Source organism: Bombina bombina, chromosome 6, assembly GCF_027579735.1.
Source record: "Bombina bombina isolate aBomBom1 chromosome 6, aBomBom1.pri, whole genome shotgun sequence".
NCBI classification, from domain to species: Eukaryota; Metazoa; Chordata; class Amphibia; order Anura; family Bombinatoridae; genus Bombina; species Bombina bombina.
The window spans coordinates 710,185,326-710,204,941 of NC_069504.1; the positions used below are offsets into that span (position 1 = coordinate 710,185,326).

Below are 19,616 nucleotides of genomic sequence, written 5' to 3' on the forward strand. Positions count from 1 at the left end.
ATGTTAGGTTTCATGTTCCTTTAACAAATTAGAAGGCAGAGTTTAGAACAGTGTGTGTTAATGCTGCTAAAAGAAAAAAACATAGGTTTATGTTAATGCAGAATAATGACCTTAATGAGCAAATAACAAAATGATTAGGTAGATATTTGCTGTACTCAGTCTCTTCTTCCATTGTAGGACTCAAGCAGACCGGGAACTGGAAGTGACAGTAGACGGAAACATGGCGACCGAGGCCAACCTGGTGGTGTTGGACACACTGGAGATCATTGTGCAGGTTAGAGGTCACTGATTTGAGATATAAGAGGCTGTTCTTTAATAGGATACCTAGAAATGTTGCATTCTATAATTTGAAGTTTGTATGTAGACTTGCTTGTACTTTATGTAATTCTATTCTACCTTTAATTCAATCAAGAAAGTTACACTAAATTTAACAGAAAATTTCTTCATACAGTGTTTGAGATATTTATCTTAAAGGGATAGGGATTTCTAAATTTAAACTTTCATGATTCAATATAGCTTCTTTTCATGAGAGCATACCTAAATAGGCTCAGGACTGTGAAGTGTCTTAAGCACTATTTAGCAACAATGGGCTAACGATATTTATTGCTTCCGCTCGAGCATTAACTCAGCAAGAAGTAATCTTTTTGTGTGTGTCAGATACTGCATTCATTACAAGTTGAAAGTAGAACGTTTTTGCTTGTGTGCTAACCCGACTCGCACAAAAAGCTGAAGTTACAATATCGCAACTGTGTTAATGTATTCCCCCATATAAGTCAATGGTGCGTGAAAAGTGATGGGATAAACTAACACCCATACCCGACATAAAAATATTAATATTCACATTCCAATGTTCTTCACAAAGCAGAATATGTTCTATGTATTTTACATGAACAGTAGCAGATATTAAATATATATTTCTACATATAATGACATTATGTTCTATGTGAAGAACATAGGAATGTAAAATATGTATTTTGCGCATCGTGTTTCTGGATTTAGATCTTAACTTTTGATTGCAATTTTTTAAAAAATTTTTTTATTATATAGTGTTATGAGTGTAACTGTACTTTTTAAATGTATTTTTGATGTTTTTTGTGCAACGTTTTATTCTTGCCTAGCTATTAAGCAAAGCTCTGAAATCGCGCTAACCTGACTTGCGTTAAATTCAATTGGGCTTGAGTGAACGCGTTTACTTTCAACTTCAAAGACCCGCGATGAACCCCTTATAGGTTGCGCGCAACAGCTAGCACGCCACTCGTAATCTGGCCCAATGTTTGTAATAATGTTATAGATATAGTAATCAAGACACGCCTACCTACATATGCTGTCATGGAAACGAGCTAAGTTTCCACTTAGGATACCAAGAAGAATAGATACATTTAGAAAATAGACATATAATTGGGCTCTCTACTTGAATCAAGAAAGCTTAATTTTGTTTTCCTTGTCTCTTTGATATTCTAGTAACAAAGCAATGATTAAACCTTGTAGACTGGTTACATTTAATAGTTAGCTCTGAATGTTTGCCTCATTCAGGGTGACAGGAGCAGGCTATGAGAATTACTTTATATTACAATGTGTTAAATACACCTTTTGCCCCTTCAGACGGTGATGATGTCAGAAATGAAGGAGAGCATCCTGGGAGGTGTGCTGAAGGTGCTACTTCACAGCATGGGCTATAACCAGAGCGCACTTTACCTTCAGCACTGCTTCGCTAGCCAGAGGGCACTAGTATGCAAAGTAAGTGTGTACTGACGGTGTGAGACTCAGCATTGTAAAATATATAACTATGGAACAAAACAACTATGCAATATAGATTCAGAATTATTATTTATTTATTTTACCTTTTTTTTTTTTTTGCTGCAAAATACCTCTGAAAAGTGAGCTTGTTCCACTCCCCCTAGAAAGGCTGGAGTACCGTCATCATACTTCAGTATAAGGAAATATATCTGATCCTACAGCATCCTAAACAGCGATTGGTTAGCACAGAGGACAAGCTCATTTATATTGGTCCCTGAGTGGCCACAGCAAAGGAGAACCAGAGCATTCTCAATTTTGCTAATAAAACAACAGAGCTAAATATTTTTTTAAACATTTCTTTTGCAATGTATTGCTTAATTGTTAATATATGCTATGAGTTTAATGTCCCTTTAAAGTAAAATTACCTCTGTATAGTGTAGCTGTAACTGTATTTCTTTGTGCCTTTTATCACACATACTCCTAAATCTCTTCACCGTGTCAGTTCCCAGAGATGCTGTTTGAGGATGACACAGAGCTGTGCTCGGACCTTTGTCTTCGCCTTTTACGGCACTGCAGTAGCTGCATTAGCAGCGTGCGCAGCCAGGCCAGCGCCTCTCTCTACCTGCTCATGAGACAGAACTTTGAGATTGGAAATGTGAGTATTAAAAACAGAAGAATGAGCATGGAGTCTGTACCTGTAAGTTCACAGAGTCAGGAGGGAGCTAGGGAATGTGGCGCCTTTGCCCATCTTTCAGTATGACATAGTGAGAGACAGAAGCTACAGTATATGAAGGTTGTGCTTCTTACTGTTGGGTGACATATTAGCCTAGATTCATAGACAACCGTGAAGTTACTGAGGGATCTCGTTGTAAAGACGAGATCATATTCAAAATACATTAAGCATTGCTTTATCTGTTTATTTCAGTGTTTTGTTATTCTGCGTTCCGACCGTTAACTCCTGTAGTTGTATGAGCTGCCCAGTACATGGTATCACACACACAAAACGGGTTCCAATAGCAAGATGGGAACATTATTTATGTAAATGTTTGTATTTGTAAAACATTTGTTAGGGTAAAATAGTCTTGCTAGATATGAGGTGTCTCTAGCGGCTGGCCTTGTGCATTCTATGGCGCTCTAGAGGCGTGGTCAGGAATTTTCAGCTACACTTCTCCCCAGCATACATAATTCATAAAGACCTTAGTGCCTCTGTCAAGTAGCTTATTACATGGTCGTGTCTCATTATTTCAAAAGCTGACAAGGTTATCTAATTTTTCCTTTATCTCTTTTTTTAACAGTTTTTGAGTTTAATACTGTTACTGTGCATATATTAGAAAGAACTGTTTTATACAAGGAGGTTTTTTCCCATTTTAATTCTTATGTTTTGAAAGCAGTTTTGTGTTGTCTGTATTTCTCCTGTTAAGTGTAGTCAGTCCACGGGTCATCCATTACTTATGGGATATTAACTCCTCCCTAACAGGAAGTGCAAGAGGATCACCCAAGCAGAGCTGCTATATAGCTCCTCCCCTCTACGTCATACCCAGTCATTCTCTTGCACCTAACTAATCGATAGGATGTGTGAGAGGACAGTGGTTATTAAAACTTAGTTTTTATTTCTTCAATCAAAAGTTTGTTATTTTAAACGGCACCAGAGTGTGTTGTTTTTTTCTCAGGCAGCATTAGAAGAAGAATCTGCCTGAGTTTGTGTATGATCTTAGCGGACGTAACTAAGATCCATTTGCTGTTCTCGGCCTTCTGAGGAGCGGGGTAACTTCAGAACAGGGGACAGCGGGCAGGGTTTACCTGCAAAGAGGTATGTTGCAGTATATTATTTTCTAAGGAATGGAATTGACTGAGAAAATACTGCTAATACCGTTAAAATGTAAGTACAGCCTTAAATGCAGTAGTAGCAACTGGTATCAGGCTGTTATGTATGTATGTGGCACTGAGGTATTTCTGGGGAATGGCACTTCACTAAGAAAATACTGTATACATATAACTTATAGCCTTCTGCAGTGAGAGCGACTAGCAACAGGCTTTTTAATATCATTTCATATATTAAAAACGTTTACTGGCAGGTTAATCGTTTTTTTTCTCTGAGGTACTTGGTGAAAACATTTTTTTTTGGGCATTATTTTCCACTTGGCTATCGTTTATTTAAATAAAGTCAGTTTATTCAGCTTCCCCACTGTTGTATTATGAGTGGGAGGGGCCTATTTTGGCGCTTTTCTACGCAGTAGAAATTCAGTCACAAATCTACATGTCAAGAAAATTTCACCAGACATCGAGGGGAAAGTTATGCCGACTAACTCTTCTCACGTGTCAGTACCTGCATCTCCCGCTCGGGAGGTGCGTGATATTGTGGCGCCAAGTACATCAGGGCGGCCATTACAAATCACTTTACAGGACATGGCTAATGTTATGACTGAAGTTTTATCTAAATTGCCAGACATTAGAGGTAAACGCGACCACTCTGGGGTGAGAACAGAGTACGCTGATAATGTTAGAGCCATGTCTGATACTGCGTCACAAGTGGCAGAGCATGAAGACGGTGAGCTTCATTCTGTAGGTGACGGATCTGATCCAAATAGACTGGATTCAGACATTTCAAATTTTAAATTTAAGCTTGAGAACCTCCGTGTACTATTAGGGGAGGTATTAGCGGCTCTGAATGATTGTAACACGGTTGCAATCCCAGAGAAATTATGTAGGCTGGATAGATACTATGCGGTACCGGCGTGTACTGACGTCTTTCCTATACCTAAGAGGCTTACAGAGATTATTACCAAGGAGTGGGATAGGCCCGGTGTACCCTTTCCCCCCCCCCCTCCTATATTTAGAAAAATGTTTCCAATAGACGCCACCACACGGGACTTATGGCAGACGGTCCCTAAGGTGGAGGGAGCAGTTTCTACTCTGGCTAAGCGTACCACTATCCCGGTGGAGGATAGCTGTGCCTTTTCAGATCCAATGGATAAAAAGTTAGAGGGTTACCTTAAGAAAATGTTTACTCAACAAGGTTTTATATTACAACCACTCGCATGCATTGCGCCTGTCACGGCTGCGGCGGCATTTTGGTTTGAGTCTCTGGAAGAGACCCTTGAATCAGCTCCATTGGATGAGATTACAAACAAGCTTAAAGCCCTTAAGCTAGCTAATTCATTTATTTTGGATGCCGTAATACATCTAACTAAACTTACGGCTAAGAATTCCGGATTCGCCATTCAGGGCGCGCAGAGCGGCGTGTGGCTAAAATCCTGGTCAGCCGATGTGACTTCTAAATCTAAATTTCTTAACATACCTTTCAAAGGGGCAGACATTATTCGGGCCCGGTTTGAAAGAAATTATCGCTGACATTACTGGAGGTAAGGGCCATGCCCTGCCTCAAGACAGAGCCAAACCAAGGGCTAGACAGTCTAATTTTCGTGCCTTTCGTAACTACAAGGCAGGAGCAGCATCAACTTCCTCCGCTCCAAAACAGGAAGGTTCTGTTGCTAGATTCAGACAGGGCTGGAAACCTAACCAGACCTGGAACAAGGGCAAGCAGGCCAGAAAACCTGCTGCTGCCCCTAAGACAGCATGAAGTGAGGGCCCCCAATCCGGAAACGGATCTAGTAGGGGGGCAGGACTTTCTCTCTTCGCCCAGGCTTGGGCAAGAGATGTCCAGGATCCCTGGGCGTTAGAGATCATATCTCAGGGATATCTTCTGGACTTCAAAGCTTCTCCTCCAAAAGGGAGATTTCATCTTTCAAGGTTGTCAACAAACCAGATAAAGAAAGAGGCGTTTCTACGCTGTGTACAAGACCTTTTACTAATGGGAGTGATCCACCCGGTTCCGCGGTCGGAGCACGGACAAGGGTTTTACTCAATCTGTTTGTGGTTCCCAAGAAGGAAGGAACCTTCAGACCAATCTTGGATTTAAAAAATCCTAAACCAAATTCTAAGAGTTCCATCGTTCAAAATGGAAACTATTCGGACAATCTTACCCATGATCCAAAAGGGTCAGTACATGACCACAGTGGATTTAAAGGATGCCTACCTGCACCATACCGATTCACAAAGATCATTACCGGTACCTAAGATTTGCCTTCCTAGACAGGCATTACCAGTTTGTAGCTCTTCCCTTCGGATTGGCTACTGCCCCAAGAATCTTTACAAAGGTTCTGGGTTCTCTTCTGGCGGTACTAAGACCGCGAGGAATATCGGTAGCTCCGTACCTAGACGACATTCTGATACAAGCGTCAAGTCTCCAAACTGCCAAGTCTCATACAGAGTTTGTACTGGCATTTCTAAGGTCACATGGGTGGAAAGTGAACGAAGGAAAGAGTTCTCTATTGCCACTCCACAAGAGTTCCCTTCTTAGGGGACTCTTATAGATTCTGTAGAAATGAAAATTTACCTGACAGAAGACAGGTTAACAAAACTTCTAAATGCTTGCCATGTCTTCATTCATTCCGCACACCGTCAGTGGCTCAATGTATGGAGGTAATAGGCTTAATGGTAGCGGCAATGGACATAGTACCCTTTGCACGCCTGCATCTCAGACCACTGCAATTGTGCATGCTGAGCCAGTGGAATGGGGATTACTCAGATTTGTCCCCTATGCTGAATTTGGATCAGGAGACAAGAAATTCTCTTCTATGGTGGCTTTCTCGGCCACATCTGTCCAAGGGGATGCCCTTCAGCAGACCAGATTGGACGATTGTAACAACAGACGCCAGCCTGATAGGTTGGGGGCGCTGTCTGGAACTCCCTGAAGACTCAGGGATCTTGGTCTCAGGAGGAGAGTCTCCTTCCCATAAACATTCTGGAATTAAGAGCAGTTTTCAATGCTCTTCTGGCTTGGCCTCAGTTAGCAACTCTGAGGTTCATCAGGTTTCAGTCGGACAACATCACGACTGTGGCTTACATCAACCATCAGGGAGGGACAAGGAGTTCCCTAGCGATGATGGAAAGTCTCAAAGATAATTCTCTGGGCAGAGTCTCACTCTTGCCACCTATCAGCGATCCACATCCCAGGCGTGGAGAACTGGGAAGCGGATTTTCTAAGTCGTCAGACTTTTCATCCGGGGGAGTGGGAACTTCATCCGGAGGTTTTTGCCCAAATACTTCGGCGTTGGGGCAAACCAGATCTGGATCTCATGGCGTCTCGCCAGAACGCCAAACTTCCGTGTTACGGATCCAGGTCCAGAGACCCGGGGAGCGGTTCTGATAGATGCTCTAACAGCACCTTGGGCCTTGAACATGGCTTATGTGTTTCCACCTTTCCCGTTGCTTCCTCGATTGATTGCCAGGATCAAACAGGAGAGAGCATCGGTGATTCTAATAGCGCCTGCGTGGCCACGCAGGACCTGGTATGCAGACCTAGTGGACATGTCGTCCTGTCCACCATGGTCTCTGCCTCTGAGACAGGACCTTCTGGTTCAGGGTCCTTTCAAACATCCAAATCTAATTTCTCTGAAGCTGACTGCTTGGAGATTGAACGCTTGATTCTATCAAAGCGTGGATTCTCGGAATCAGTGATTGATACCTTAATACAGGCTAGGAAGCCTGTCACCAGGAAAATTTACCATAAAATATGGCGCAAATACTTGCATTGGTGCGAATCCAAGAGTTACTCATGGAGTAAGGTTAGGATTCCTAGGATATTGTCTTTTCTACAAGAAGGTTTAGAAAAGGGTTTATCCGCTAGTTCGTTAAAGGGACAGTTCTCAGCTTTGTCCATCCTTTTACACAAACGTCTGTCAGAAGTTCCAGACGTTCAGGCTTTTTGTCAGGCTTTGGCCAGGATTAAGCCTGTGTTTAAAACTGTTGCTCCACCATGGAGCTTAAACTTAGTTCTTAACGTTTTACAGGGTGTTCCGTTTGAACCCCTTCATTCCATTGATATCAAGCTGTTATCTTGGAAAGTTCTGTTTTTAATGGCTATTTCCTCGGCTCGAAGAGTCTCTGAGTCATCGGCCTTACATTGTGATTCCCCTTATCTGATTTTCCATTCAGACAAGGTAGTTCTGCGTACTAAACCTGGGTTCTTACCTAAGGTAGTTACCAACAGGAATATCAATCAAGAGATTGTTGTTCCATCATTGTGTCCTAACCCTTCTTCAAAGAAGGAACGACTTCTGCACAATCTGGACGTTGTCCGTGCCCTGAAATTTTATTTACAGGCAACTAAAGATTTTCGACCAAACTTCTTCCCTATTTGTCGTGTATTCTGGACAGAGGAGAGGTCAAAAGGCTTCGGCCACCTCTCTCTCTTTTTGGCTTCGTAGCATAATACGTTTAGCTTATGAGACTGCTGGACAGCAGCCTCCTGAAAGAATTACAGCTCATTCTACTAGAGCTGTGGCTTCCACTTGGGCCTTTAAGAATGAGCCTCTGTTGAACAGATTTGCAAGGCTGCAACTTGGTCTTCACTTCACACTTTTTCCAAATTTTACAAATTTGACCACTTTTGCTTCTTCGGAGGCTGTTTTTGGGAGAAAGGTTCTTCAGGCAGTGGTTCCTTCACGTGTAAAGAGCCTGCCTGTCCCTCCCGTCATCCGTGTACTTTTAGCTTTGGTATTGGTATCCCATAAGTAATGGATGACCCGTGGACTGACTACACTTAACAGGAGAGAAACATAAATTATGCTTACCTGATAAATTCCTTTCTCCTGTAGTGTAGTTCAGTCCACGGCCCGCCCTGTTTTTTATGGCAGGTCTAAATTTTAAAATTATACTCCAGTCACCACTGCACCCTATAGTTTCTCCTTTCTCGTTTGGTTTTCGGACGAATGACTGGGTATGACGTAGAGGGGAGGAGCTATATAGCAGCTCTGCTTGGGTGATCCTCTTGCACTTCCTGTTAGGGAGGAGTTAATATCCCATAAGTAATGGATGACCCGTGGACTGACTACACTACAGGAGAAAGGAATTTATCAGGTAAGCATAAATTATGTTTTTACACAGTAGAACTCTACTGCACCTAGAGGTGAACGGGTTACAAGATAGTTGCAGCTACTTTATTTTTTATAATGGAGAGTGACCTCTCAACTTATGGCTAGGACGAGGGGCGGGCACAAGTGTGAATTAATGAATATCACAATTGACTGATATGTAGCAAGTTTTTTTCTGAAGCTTTCTTGAGGTTTTATTAAATCTAGACTAGTGATACAACAGGAGGGTGCCATGAGCATGGGTCAAGTCCAGTGGGAACGCATGGAAACAGAGTTCCTGCACTATTTGTTCAGAGGGAACTTAGTTTCCCCCTTGACAGAGATCAGAAACACTTCAGTAAACTCTCGCTGCTGCTGGGGAGGGAGCTGGAGCACAGTCTGGTTAGTGGGAGACACTGTTGCTGTTGGTGGGAGCGTGCACAGTCTGGTTAGAGGGATAGTGAGATCCTCTAGTAATGGGCAGTAACACTTCCTACATTACATTAAATGTAAACCTGGTCAGCGGTCCTCTGTGGTTATCACCCCTGCACTGTGTGGAACATAATTGTGCTTACATTTTCTGTGTGGCTTGGTCTGGGATTATTTAGCTCCCCTCAAGCAGAAATAGGGACTATTGCACTTAAGTGGGTGAGACTCTGTGGACAGACGGAGAAGTCCTTAGGCCCTAAGGCAACAATTCAACACTTCATTGGTTTTAATTTGCTTTCATTAACCAGAGAGTATAGATTATATACATATAAATACAGTGTGTGTATGTATGTAAGTGTTTGTGTGTATATAAAACTATATTAATTTTGAGGGGGTGGAAGTCTTGGTAAGTTCCCACACTTTTTTGTGTAGGACTTGACCCCTGGCTATGAGAGATGGTGGTGTATTCCAATCCATCAGGATTCCTGTGGGAAGTGCTCTGCATGACTTTTAGCAGAATTTTCGAATCTTTCCTGAAAACCCATTTGACATGTTTCTACTCAGCTGCATTTCTTGTTGGCACACCTCTTTATTTTTAGCACGGCCATTATTTTTTTTTGGTTTAATAAAAAGTAAAATAAAAAAAATCAACAAATCACACTTCAAACTAAAGCTATACTCAAATCAAAAAGGATTATCAGAAACTATCTTTACAATGAAGTGTTTGTATATATGTAATTACTCAAAATAACTCAGATTATATAAAAATATTAAATTTATGTCAGGAATGAATATTAATGTTTAATCTATATTAAATTATATTATGGCTTTTCATATAGATTGAAATAGATTGAAAATATTAACCAAGCTGCAATAGAATGTTTCACACAGCAATACTGACAAATTACAATGTGTGCCTCCACCTGCTGGTAAAACACAGTGGGGCAAATATAAGGGGGCTCATGGTGTGATGTAGCCCGTGCCATACCCCCCTTTGATGCAGGATAACCCCCTTACATAGGATGAAGGAAGCTATGAAACATGTAGTTTATCCTCTCCATCATGTCAGGGGTGGCCAGAGACATACACGGGTACCTGGGATAATGGATTCCCTTTTACTGCAAGTCCAAACAGTGACAGACAAAGTACCAATAGGGCATGGAGTTTGTTCTTTCCCTGCTGCAATATTGTAAAATATATTTATTTTTATTTTGGGGTCAGAATTTTGCCCGTGTAAAGATGCAAGTCACAATGTCCCTGTCCTCATTAGTTGGGACTTCACAGAAGTTTAATGAAGATCACTTGCGAAGATCACTAAAAACAATTCCTGACCTATGCAGAAGAAGACCTGGAGTTGAGGGACACACATTTCCAGAACAGGTAACATCCGCTGTCTTGAAATGAGATAACGGTTTCCACTTCCTGATTTTTCTTTCGATGCTAATTACTAAAACTCCAACTAAAACTAAAATAATTGAGATTACAGTGATATAATAAAATGGAATGTAGGTTACGGTGTCAAAAATTAACGAGGAAGTATTCAGTAGATGTGCTCTATTACTTCCATCCTTCAGGTTCAGGATCTGGTTTTCACCTACATATGATCTTGACGGACCACAGTGAAGATGACCGGAGCACTCAAGAAGACCCTGAAATGCCTGATGGATTTAATGTACAGGTGAGAAGATCGGTCAGTTCCTGACTGTGTAAAACTGTCTCAGTGATGTCCCATGTCCGGTTCCTAGGACTATTTCTTTTAGGCCATAGTTTACAAGTTTCTGAACTGAATGATATGCTGCTGTGCTTTTTAAGCTCAGACGTGCTGTACTTCCCCATAGGATTGCTAAGGGATACCAGAACTCCCAGACCCTGCGTCTTACATGGCTACAAAACATGGCTGCTAACACAAAGAACGATTGAACCACCGCAGAGGGCCGCACACTGCCTGGTACATGAGGCTGCACTGGTGTCAGAATATCTTAGCATGATAGAGGATTCCAGGCACCTGCCAGTAGGATGTGTCAGCTTCCAGGTACCGTTAGATGTTCTGGCAGATAAACATTGTAGTTCACCCAAAAAGGAAGCTATGTAATTTTTTATAGTTTTATTATATATTCTCAACAGAACATCTCATCTAATGTGCTGGAAGAGTCTGCAGTGTCCGATGATGTGGTGTCTCCAGATGAAGAGGGGATCTGTACCGGGAAATACTTTACAGAGGCTGGACTGGTGGGGGCTGCTTGAGCAAGCTAATGCAAGTCTTACTTTGGTAAGGTACCAGGCATTTATACGTCGTCAGTCCTGGATTAGTATTGCTACCAGTATGCCTTTATATCTAGTTATAGTCTTATTTACATGCACAATCGCAAAAAGTTTCCCATGGCTTCCCTGTAAGCAAGTAACCAACACAGCAGAACAATCAGTGTTGGCGCGACTAAAAGCACTACTTTACATTAAAGGGACATAACAAAACAGAATGCTTATGAGTGCATTCAGTTTTGAATAGAAGCATTTTTGCAATAAAAACATTAGAAAAATGCATCAAATGAAGATAGCATCTTCAGTACACAGGAGCATGGAACATATTTAGATATGCTTCATGCACTCTCATACAAACACTTGTGACTGCTCAGTGAGTAGTTTTTTTTTTCCAATGACTGAAAAATTGTATATATACATCTGAAATTAATCAAAGTTTTGCAAAAGGTTTGCACACAAAATAAAACCATATAAAACTGTTATTTTTATTAGCAACATTTACATTGTTTCTGCAATCAAGGAACGCAACCTTTAAATATCATCTGTTTATCTTACCTCCTATGCTGTAGCTGATTGATGAGCTGATGAGACAATCCCTGTGTAGCATGTTGGACAGTCAGGGTTTTGAATTCCAGGGAATGTGCTCTATCCTCTGTAGGGCAGTGAAAAAGCTGCAATTTCCGTGATTTAAATGATCGGAAAAAGCAGGGGAAATAGATAATGAAAGTGCCTTTATGGGGAATTAAGTATTAAGTTTGATGCCCCTTTAAGAGACACTTATGCATTCCTGTGTACATTTTGTGATTGGACATGAGGGGACTGCATTTTCAATTCCAGTCCTCAGCACACTAACAAGCCAGATTTTCAGGATTACCTTGGGGGAGAGCAGGTCAATAATATTTACAATGTTTGAGTCACCAGCTCCTACTGAGCATGTGCAAGAATTTACAGATTATATGTTTATGCATTTGTGATTGGCTGATGGATGTCACATGATAAAGGGGGAGTGGAAATAGACATAGCTGAAAATTGTCAGAAAAAAAATCTATCCATCATTTGAAGTTCAGACTAAGTGCTTATTGCATTGTCTTTTTATCATGCATGTTTTTTTTATGCAAATCTACTTTATTTACTGGTCCTTTAGCTGTTTTCAGATTATGTTTTTGCATATGTTAGATTTATTTATTTTTAAGGGTTTTTTTTTTTCCTGTAAGGTTTTGAAGGCATTTTGTGATGTTGGTATCTTCAGAGGAACTCATTCTTTGCACAGTGAAATATTGCACCATTGATTATAAAGGAGAGTAAATTCACAAATTATTATGGGCTGGATTACGAGGGGCATGCTAGCGATAATGGGTTTATCGTGGCTCTTTTGAAGTAGCGTGCATATTACAAGTTAAAAGTAAACACATTCGTTTGAGAGCAATTGAATTTAACATGCGTCGGGTTAGCGTAACTTCAGAGCTCTGGTTAACTGTTACCCGACTCGCACAAAAAGCCTCTGTCTAGCTGCGTTAACACGCGAGCAGGAGCGATAAATTGCGCTCCACTCGTAATCTAGCCCTATGTGGGGGCGGGTAGAGAGCTTTATGGATTTTTCTGTAAAATGTATTAGATATTAGATATTGATTGATTGTTTTTTTTTTAAATCTAGGCCTTTGTGTTCATTCTAATGCTGAAGTGTTCTGTTCCGCATCGTAATACTGTATAAATGGTGCAAGTTGTGTAAACAGTTACTCAGTTTGGTAAAGCTATAACTAGGGACAGATACTTTCCATACAGTGTTATGACAGAGAGACATTTCCTTTAGAGCTGTTATATATCAAGCTATATACTCCGTAGTAGACATAGAGTATCACCTCTTAAAGGACAGTCTAGACCAAAAAAAAAATTCATGATTCAGATAGGGCATGTAATTTTAAACAATTTTCCAATTTACTTTTATCACCAATTTTTCTTTGTTCTCTTGGTATTCTTAGTTGAAAGCTTAACCTAGGAGGTTCATATGCTAATTTCTTAGACCTTGAAGGCCGCCTCTTAAGAATGCATTTTAACAGGTTTTTCACCACTAGAGGGTGTTAGTTCATGTTTTTCATATAGATAACACTGTGCTCATGCACGTGAAGTTACCTGGGAGCAATCACTGATTGGCTAAACTGCAAGTCTGTCAAAAGAACAAATAAAGGGGCAGTCTGCAGAGGCTTAGATACAAGATAATCACAGAGGTAAAAAATATATAAATATAACTGTGTTGGTTATGCAAAACTAGGGAATGGGTAAACAAGGGATTATCTATCTTTTAAAACAATAACAATTCTGGTGTAGACTGTCCCTTTAAAGGAACATTAACTCATGTAATTCCACATCAAGGGCCAGATTACAAGTGGATCGTTATTTAACGCTCATGTGCTTACTCTGCTAGAAGTAAGCTTTTTGTCGCGTTGGTTAGTGCTCATATTACAAGTTCATATTCCCCTATAGAAGTCAATGGAGCAAAAGAAAGTGGGGGAAACAGCCTACTCATGCACAAACCTGATTGCATATTGTCAAGTGCTCTAACACAACATTAAAAATTCGAAAGTTTCACATTCCAATGTTCTAGCAGAATATGTTCTATTTATTCTTAAATAAATATTTCTACATATATCTGATGGTATTTTGGTACAATATATATATATATATATATATATATATATATATATATATAATACCTATAGATAATACATGATTATATAAAGTTATAGATATTTACAGATATAGGAATATCTATTTAAAAATACTTAGAAAATATTCTGCTATATGCAGAACATTGGAATGGGAAATATTTACATTAAATACACAGTATAACACTTAATTAAATATGAATATTGCATAAATATCCTTTCTTTCTAATGACACAATAGGTCCACGGATCATCATTAATTACTGTTGGGAATATCACTCCTGGCCAGCAGGAGGAGGCAAAGAGCACTACAGGAAACTGTTAAGTATCACTTCCCTTCTCATAAACCCCCAGTCATTCTCTTTGCCTACGTTAAGAGCAAGGAGGTGGTAAAGTTTAGGTGTCTGAAAGAAGATTCTTCAATCAAGATTTTATTATTTTGAAGCAAAGCAAGATTGTCCTGCTTCTTCCTGGGGTTTAGCCGTAGCCCATGTCAGTCTCTTCAGTAGAGCAGTGGTGGCTTTTAAGCAATTGGGAACTAGTGGGGTATATTCCTCACTGTGCCTCCCAAATAATTGTTGCTGCCCTAACTTGAAAGCCTGAGTAAGATTATTCAGTCTTTCTTCTTTTTCACAGATCTCAAATGTAGTGAGCTGTCCAGCTGCCGGACGGCCAGATGCAGGTTAGTGCCCTTTTGTCTTCTAAGGAGGGATATGGTATACTTTATAGACTCCTGCAAATTTTATGGTGACAAAATATATCCTGCTAGGATATTACTCATGGCAGTGTGCAGACACTTAATGTGAGATGTGAGAGACACTGTTCCCTCTTTAATGGTATTGAAGGGGTTATCAGCTGCATGAGGCTTGTTTTTGCTATAAGCAGATATACATTTTATGATTCTCTTAAAATAGCGTGTAACGCTTATATCTCGCATGAGAAATTTTCTGTGTATTAGCGCGCCTTGTTAATTTCTGCTGCGCATTTGCTTAACAGTTTTGTCGCCGCCTTCTTCTTGGTCAGTTAGGAACGGAGCGGCGCCATGTTTTGTACCTGTATTTTTTTGTTTTTCTGACGATCATGCAACCCAGTTCCTTCTCTGGCTGAGAACGGAGCGGCGGGCTTGTAGACAGTCTTATACTGTTATGGTAGTCTGATTATCTACAGCTGTGTTTATCATGAGAAACATAAATGCCCCAATAATATTTGTTTTTGTTAAACATCGCCAGCAGTCTTAAGTGGAGACTTCTATATTTGGAAGTCTTTTTAATTCTTGTCCCTATAAGTCATGGTTTTATGAAGGGAAAAGAGTATTGGGCTGTTTTTGAATGTTGCAGGAGTAAAGGAATTCCCCTATGTAAGTACAATCATTTATAAGTTTTTTATCATTTAAAGAATTTTCTTTCATGTTTATGCTACAGGAGAACAGAGATCTGTCCCTATATAAATATAGTATCCTGTTATTTGGCAATTATCCATACACTTAAAGTGACAGTGTAAGAGAATTTGAAGATGATTTTAAGCTAGCCTCATATCTCTCAGGGTGATGCTGTTTAGGTAATGCCACAGCTCTTTCCTCAAACGTCCCAGGCTTTTATGGCGTCATATGCAGTGTCCTGCGGTTCCTCTCAATCTCCTGGAAGAGTTTTTTGCTTGCAGAATTGCTGCCCAGGTATCTTTTGTGGTATCAGTGGCTTTTTCTGTTTTTCCTATACTTCAGGGAATTCGCAAAAGGAACATTAGAAATTTCAGATAGGTTTCTGTCCTTCCTACCACTACACAAATTGCCCTCCTGCTTAAGCTAACCAGGAGGATGTGTCGGTAGCCCCTGATTTTTATTTATTTTTTTTAATAGCAATAAAGTGCTTCTTTTCTGGAGTTTTTTCCTCTAAGCAGAAAGTTATTTAGACCACCTTGTCAGTTGAACTTTTGATGGTACTGTTCAATATGAGCCTTATGTCTCCCAGGATGATGCTGTTTAGGCAATGACACAGCTTTCTCCTTTTATATCCCAAGCCTTTTTGGCGTCCCATGCAGTGCCCTGCGGTTCCTCTAAATCTCCAGGAGGAGTATGTTGGCTTCCAGATTTTGCAGCTCAGGTATCCTCAGTGATATCTGCGGTTTTGTCTGTTTTTTCCTTATTTCAGGAAATATGAAAGAGGATTTGTTATATTTCAGATTGTAAGGTTTCTGCTCCATATTTTACTACTCTGGTGGCTCTCTCTCTTCTGTGCTGGTGAGGAGTTTTCGCCGGTAGGTTTCTGAGGGTGAATTCTCAGATTTGGACAGTTTAATTCCTTCATCTGACGCTGAAATCATATCATTCAGATTTATGCTTGATCACCTCGTGTAGTTTTCAAGGAGGTTTTGGCTACTTGGACGACATCGATCCCTTGTCGTTGTCAACCTTTGAGAGTTTTGTGAACTTTGTCAATTCAATGATGTTCCTTCCTATGAGGAAGTGTTTCCGGACGTGCCTAGGATATTGTCACAAGAGAAGCTAGGGATACAATCTCCCTGTCTCCTGTCCTTTAAGGGTTTTTCCTGTCACTGGCCCCATTATAATGCACAGTGCCCTGAGTAGAAGGGAGCTTTTCTACTAGGCTCAGAGAACTTTGATCCTTATATGGGTAGCGGCTCCCTTAACGATCCATGAAAAAGAAGTTGGAGGTTCTATTGTTCGTTTAGAGCAATGCCTTGTCTTTTTAGACTTACTGTTCTAGCCCGCCGGGCATTGTGGCTGACATTTTGGTCAGCTGAGAAGCCTTTTCAATTTTTATGTTTACTCCAAATACACGCTTCTAGGGTTTTCTTATTCAAGGATATGACCTTGTTTGGGCTCGGTCTGGTAGAATTATCCTCTGACTATATAGGGTTTTTTCTACCACACGTCAAGAGAGTAAGACTAAAGGAAACGTTTCCGTTTTTCCTCTTTATGCAGTGTCAGTCCATGTTTTTGGAGTCCAATCTAAGTTTCCCTCCCAAGGGCAGATTTCTCCTTCTGAGTATCTGCAATCCAGGTATGATGAGAGACTTTGCTTGAATTGGGTTCAGGACTTTTCTCTCTGGGGGTGATAGTTCCAGTCTGGGAATGGGATCTAGGTATTTACCTCAAGTTTTCTCAGGTTCAATGTAGTATCCATTCTTTTTTGGTTCATGAGGGCCTGTTCAGACCAAACATAGAATGTGTATTTATGGTTCCTGTGATCGGGATCTTCTCAAGTTTCTGAGTTTCATCTTCCTAGTAGGACTTCTAGGTCCTGGGGTCGTGCAAGGGTGCTTTCTGGACAATATAGGGTTCAGGTGTCATCCTTACTTTGGACAAGATCTCTTGAAAGAGAGTTTGTTCAATCTATTTTCCCATAGAGGGGAAATGAATCTGGAGGAGAGTTCACTTGTTCCATCTTCAAGGCTGATTTTTTTTTGGGGGACCTTTATTAGGTTCTCTATCTTGGAGAAGATTCCTAACAGAGGGCAGACAATCAAGGCTTTTTCCCTCTCCGCAGTCTCTCTTGTTCCGACCAACAGCAAGCTTTACTGGTCCGGTCAATAGAGCCATCTTGCTACCAGAGGTGGAAGTCTGGAGTTGTTTTTTTCCTTCAGTCTCTTATGGTAGGAGGAAATTGGTCTGGTGATTCAGTGAACATCATTCCTTGTTGTTATTTTCATAAGAGGAGATCATTTGGATCTGTTTTAGAGGATGGATCTAGATCAGTCGACAAAAGATTTTTCTCCCGTAGTGGTTTTCAGGAGTATCTGTCTAAGGGCGCATGTTTCTGGAGACATTCGCTTTTAGGTGCAGGGAGGATGCAGATTAGCAGATTTGTAAGGTGGCCACTTGGCCGTCCTTACATACTTTTGCGAAGTTTTATAAATTTGATGTTTTTGCTTTGGCGGAAGCAGCTTTTGGGAAAAAGGTTCTGCAGGCTGTGGTGCCCTCAGTATAGGGTCCGCTTCCTTTTACCCTCCTATTTTATTCATTCAGTGTCCTCTAGAGCTTGGGTATGTGTTCCCACAAGTAATGAATGAAGCAGTGGACTCTCCTCCCATTAAGATGGAAAACATAAATTATGCTATAATTGCTGTAAGTGCTATATCTGATCATTTCCATCGATGGTAGGAGAGTCCACTGCACCCGCCCGTTTCTCTGGTGGGCAGACCTTTATTTAATTTTAGTCTTCTGGCACCATTTATACCTTGATATTTATACTACTGTTCCCTTGGCAGAATGACTGAGGGATGAGGGGAGTGGGGGAGGTATTTAAGCCTTTGGCTGGGGTGTCTTTGCCTCCTCCTGGTTGCCAGGTTCTTAATTCCCACAAATAATGAATGAAGCAGTGGACTCTCCTCCCATCGATGGAAATGAAATTATCAGGTAAGCATAATTTATGTTTTTATGCTGCTTTATGTGTGAGATTTTATTGGGCTCATAGACTGTTTGTTAGGTGGCTGGAACACACAGGTTTTTACTTTCTCTTTAAATGCTGCGCAGCTTGTAGCTTGGCACGCTTTTTCTCATAGCAGGGGCGGTCCTGCCTTGCGCACCACGTGACCGGGAGTGGTCTCACTTTTATTTCCTCTTTCCTGACTGAGCTGGCTGTCGAAGAAGACGCTTTTTCTCTGTAATGTCTGGGTCTAGGAGGTGGTGAGTGCCCCAGCCATTGGGAGTATAAATGTGCCGTTTTTGTGTAAAATAAAAAAGGTCGTTTTTATTCTGTGTCCTACTATCATTAGCTTAAGCAAGGTAGGATTCTGATATTCTTAAGGGTACTCCCTCTATTCCAAATAGTAATACCTGTTTATATTGTGAGGAGGCCTTGGTATGCCCACCCTCTCAACTATGTTCCACATGCCTTGACAATGTTATTAGGTCCAAGAAGGTTAACCCCTTTAGTACCACTGAGCCATCCACGTCTGAGGACTCGCCGTCCCATGAGGTGCATACCCATCAAAAATCTCCCTCAACACATGCAGCTTTCCGTAGCACACCTGATCCTCCATCTGGAGGGAGCCTTTTACTATCAGATTTTACCGCGTAGTTAAAGACAGCGGTGTCTGAGACCCTCAGTGCTTTACCTCTCCTCGCCAAACGCAGGCAAAAGGTTAAACATAGCTCTCCTGCCCAGGGGTTATCTAGCAATTTATTGGATTTATCTGTTTTTCTAATATCTGCGGATGAGTCACACTCTAAGGCAACAAAGGGTGAACTTTCTGGCTCGGAGTCTGCTACCTCTAAGCCTCCTGCTGCAGAGGAACCAGCCTTTAGATTTAAGATTGAACACTTATGTTTTCTTCTAAAGGAGGTCCAGTCTACATTAGAGGTTCCAGAGTCCAAGCTGCCTGATGAACCTTTGATTCCTAAATTAGACAGAGTTTACGACGACAGGGTAGTGCTGTTAATTTTTCCTATTCCTGTAAAAATGGCGAACATTATTAAGAACGAGTGGGATAGAATTGGATCTTCCTTTTCCCCTTCATCTTCCTATAAGAAATTATTCCCAGTCCCGGACTCTCAATTGGAGTTGTGGGGTTCTGTCCCTAAAGTGGATGGCGCTATCTCCACGCTGGCCAAACGTACTACTATTCCACTTGAGGATAGCTCGTCGTTCAGAGAG

At 40.9% G+C, this 19,616-nt stretch overlaps 1 protein-coding gene across 1 annotated transcript in view; it reads left to right on the forward strand.

Annotated features, from left to right (window-relative positions):
- The window catches only part of DOCK6 (dedicator of cytokinesis 6), a 360,578-nt gene that overhangs the window by 275,720 nt on the left and 65,242 nt on the right, over window positions 1-19,616 (forward strand). The window contains 13 exon segments of the mRNA XM_053717880.1: window positions 178-274; window positions 1,603-1,737; window positions 2,240-2,392; window positions 10,302-10,406; window positions 10,408-10,441; window positions 10,444-10,460; window positions 10,655-10,670; window positions 10,673-10,737; window positions 10,739-10,758; window positions 10,919-11,012; window positions 11,014-11,112; window positions 11,205-11,312; window positions 11,314-11,349. Of these exon segments, the coding sequence (XP_053573855.1) occupies window positions 178-274; window positions 1,603-1,737; window positions 2,240-2,392; window positions 10,302-10,406; window positions 10,408-10,441; window positions 10,444-10,460; window positions 10,655-10,670; window positions 10,673-10,737; window positions 10,739-10,758; window positions 10,919-11,012; window positions 11,014-11,112; window positions 11,205-11,312; window positions 11,314-11,349 (979 nt within the window).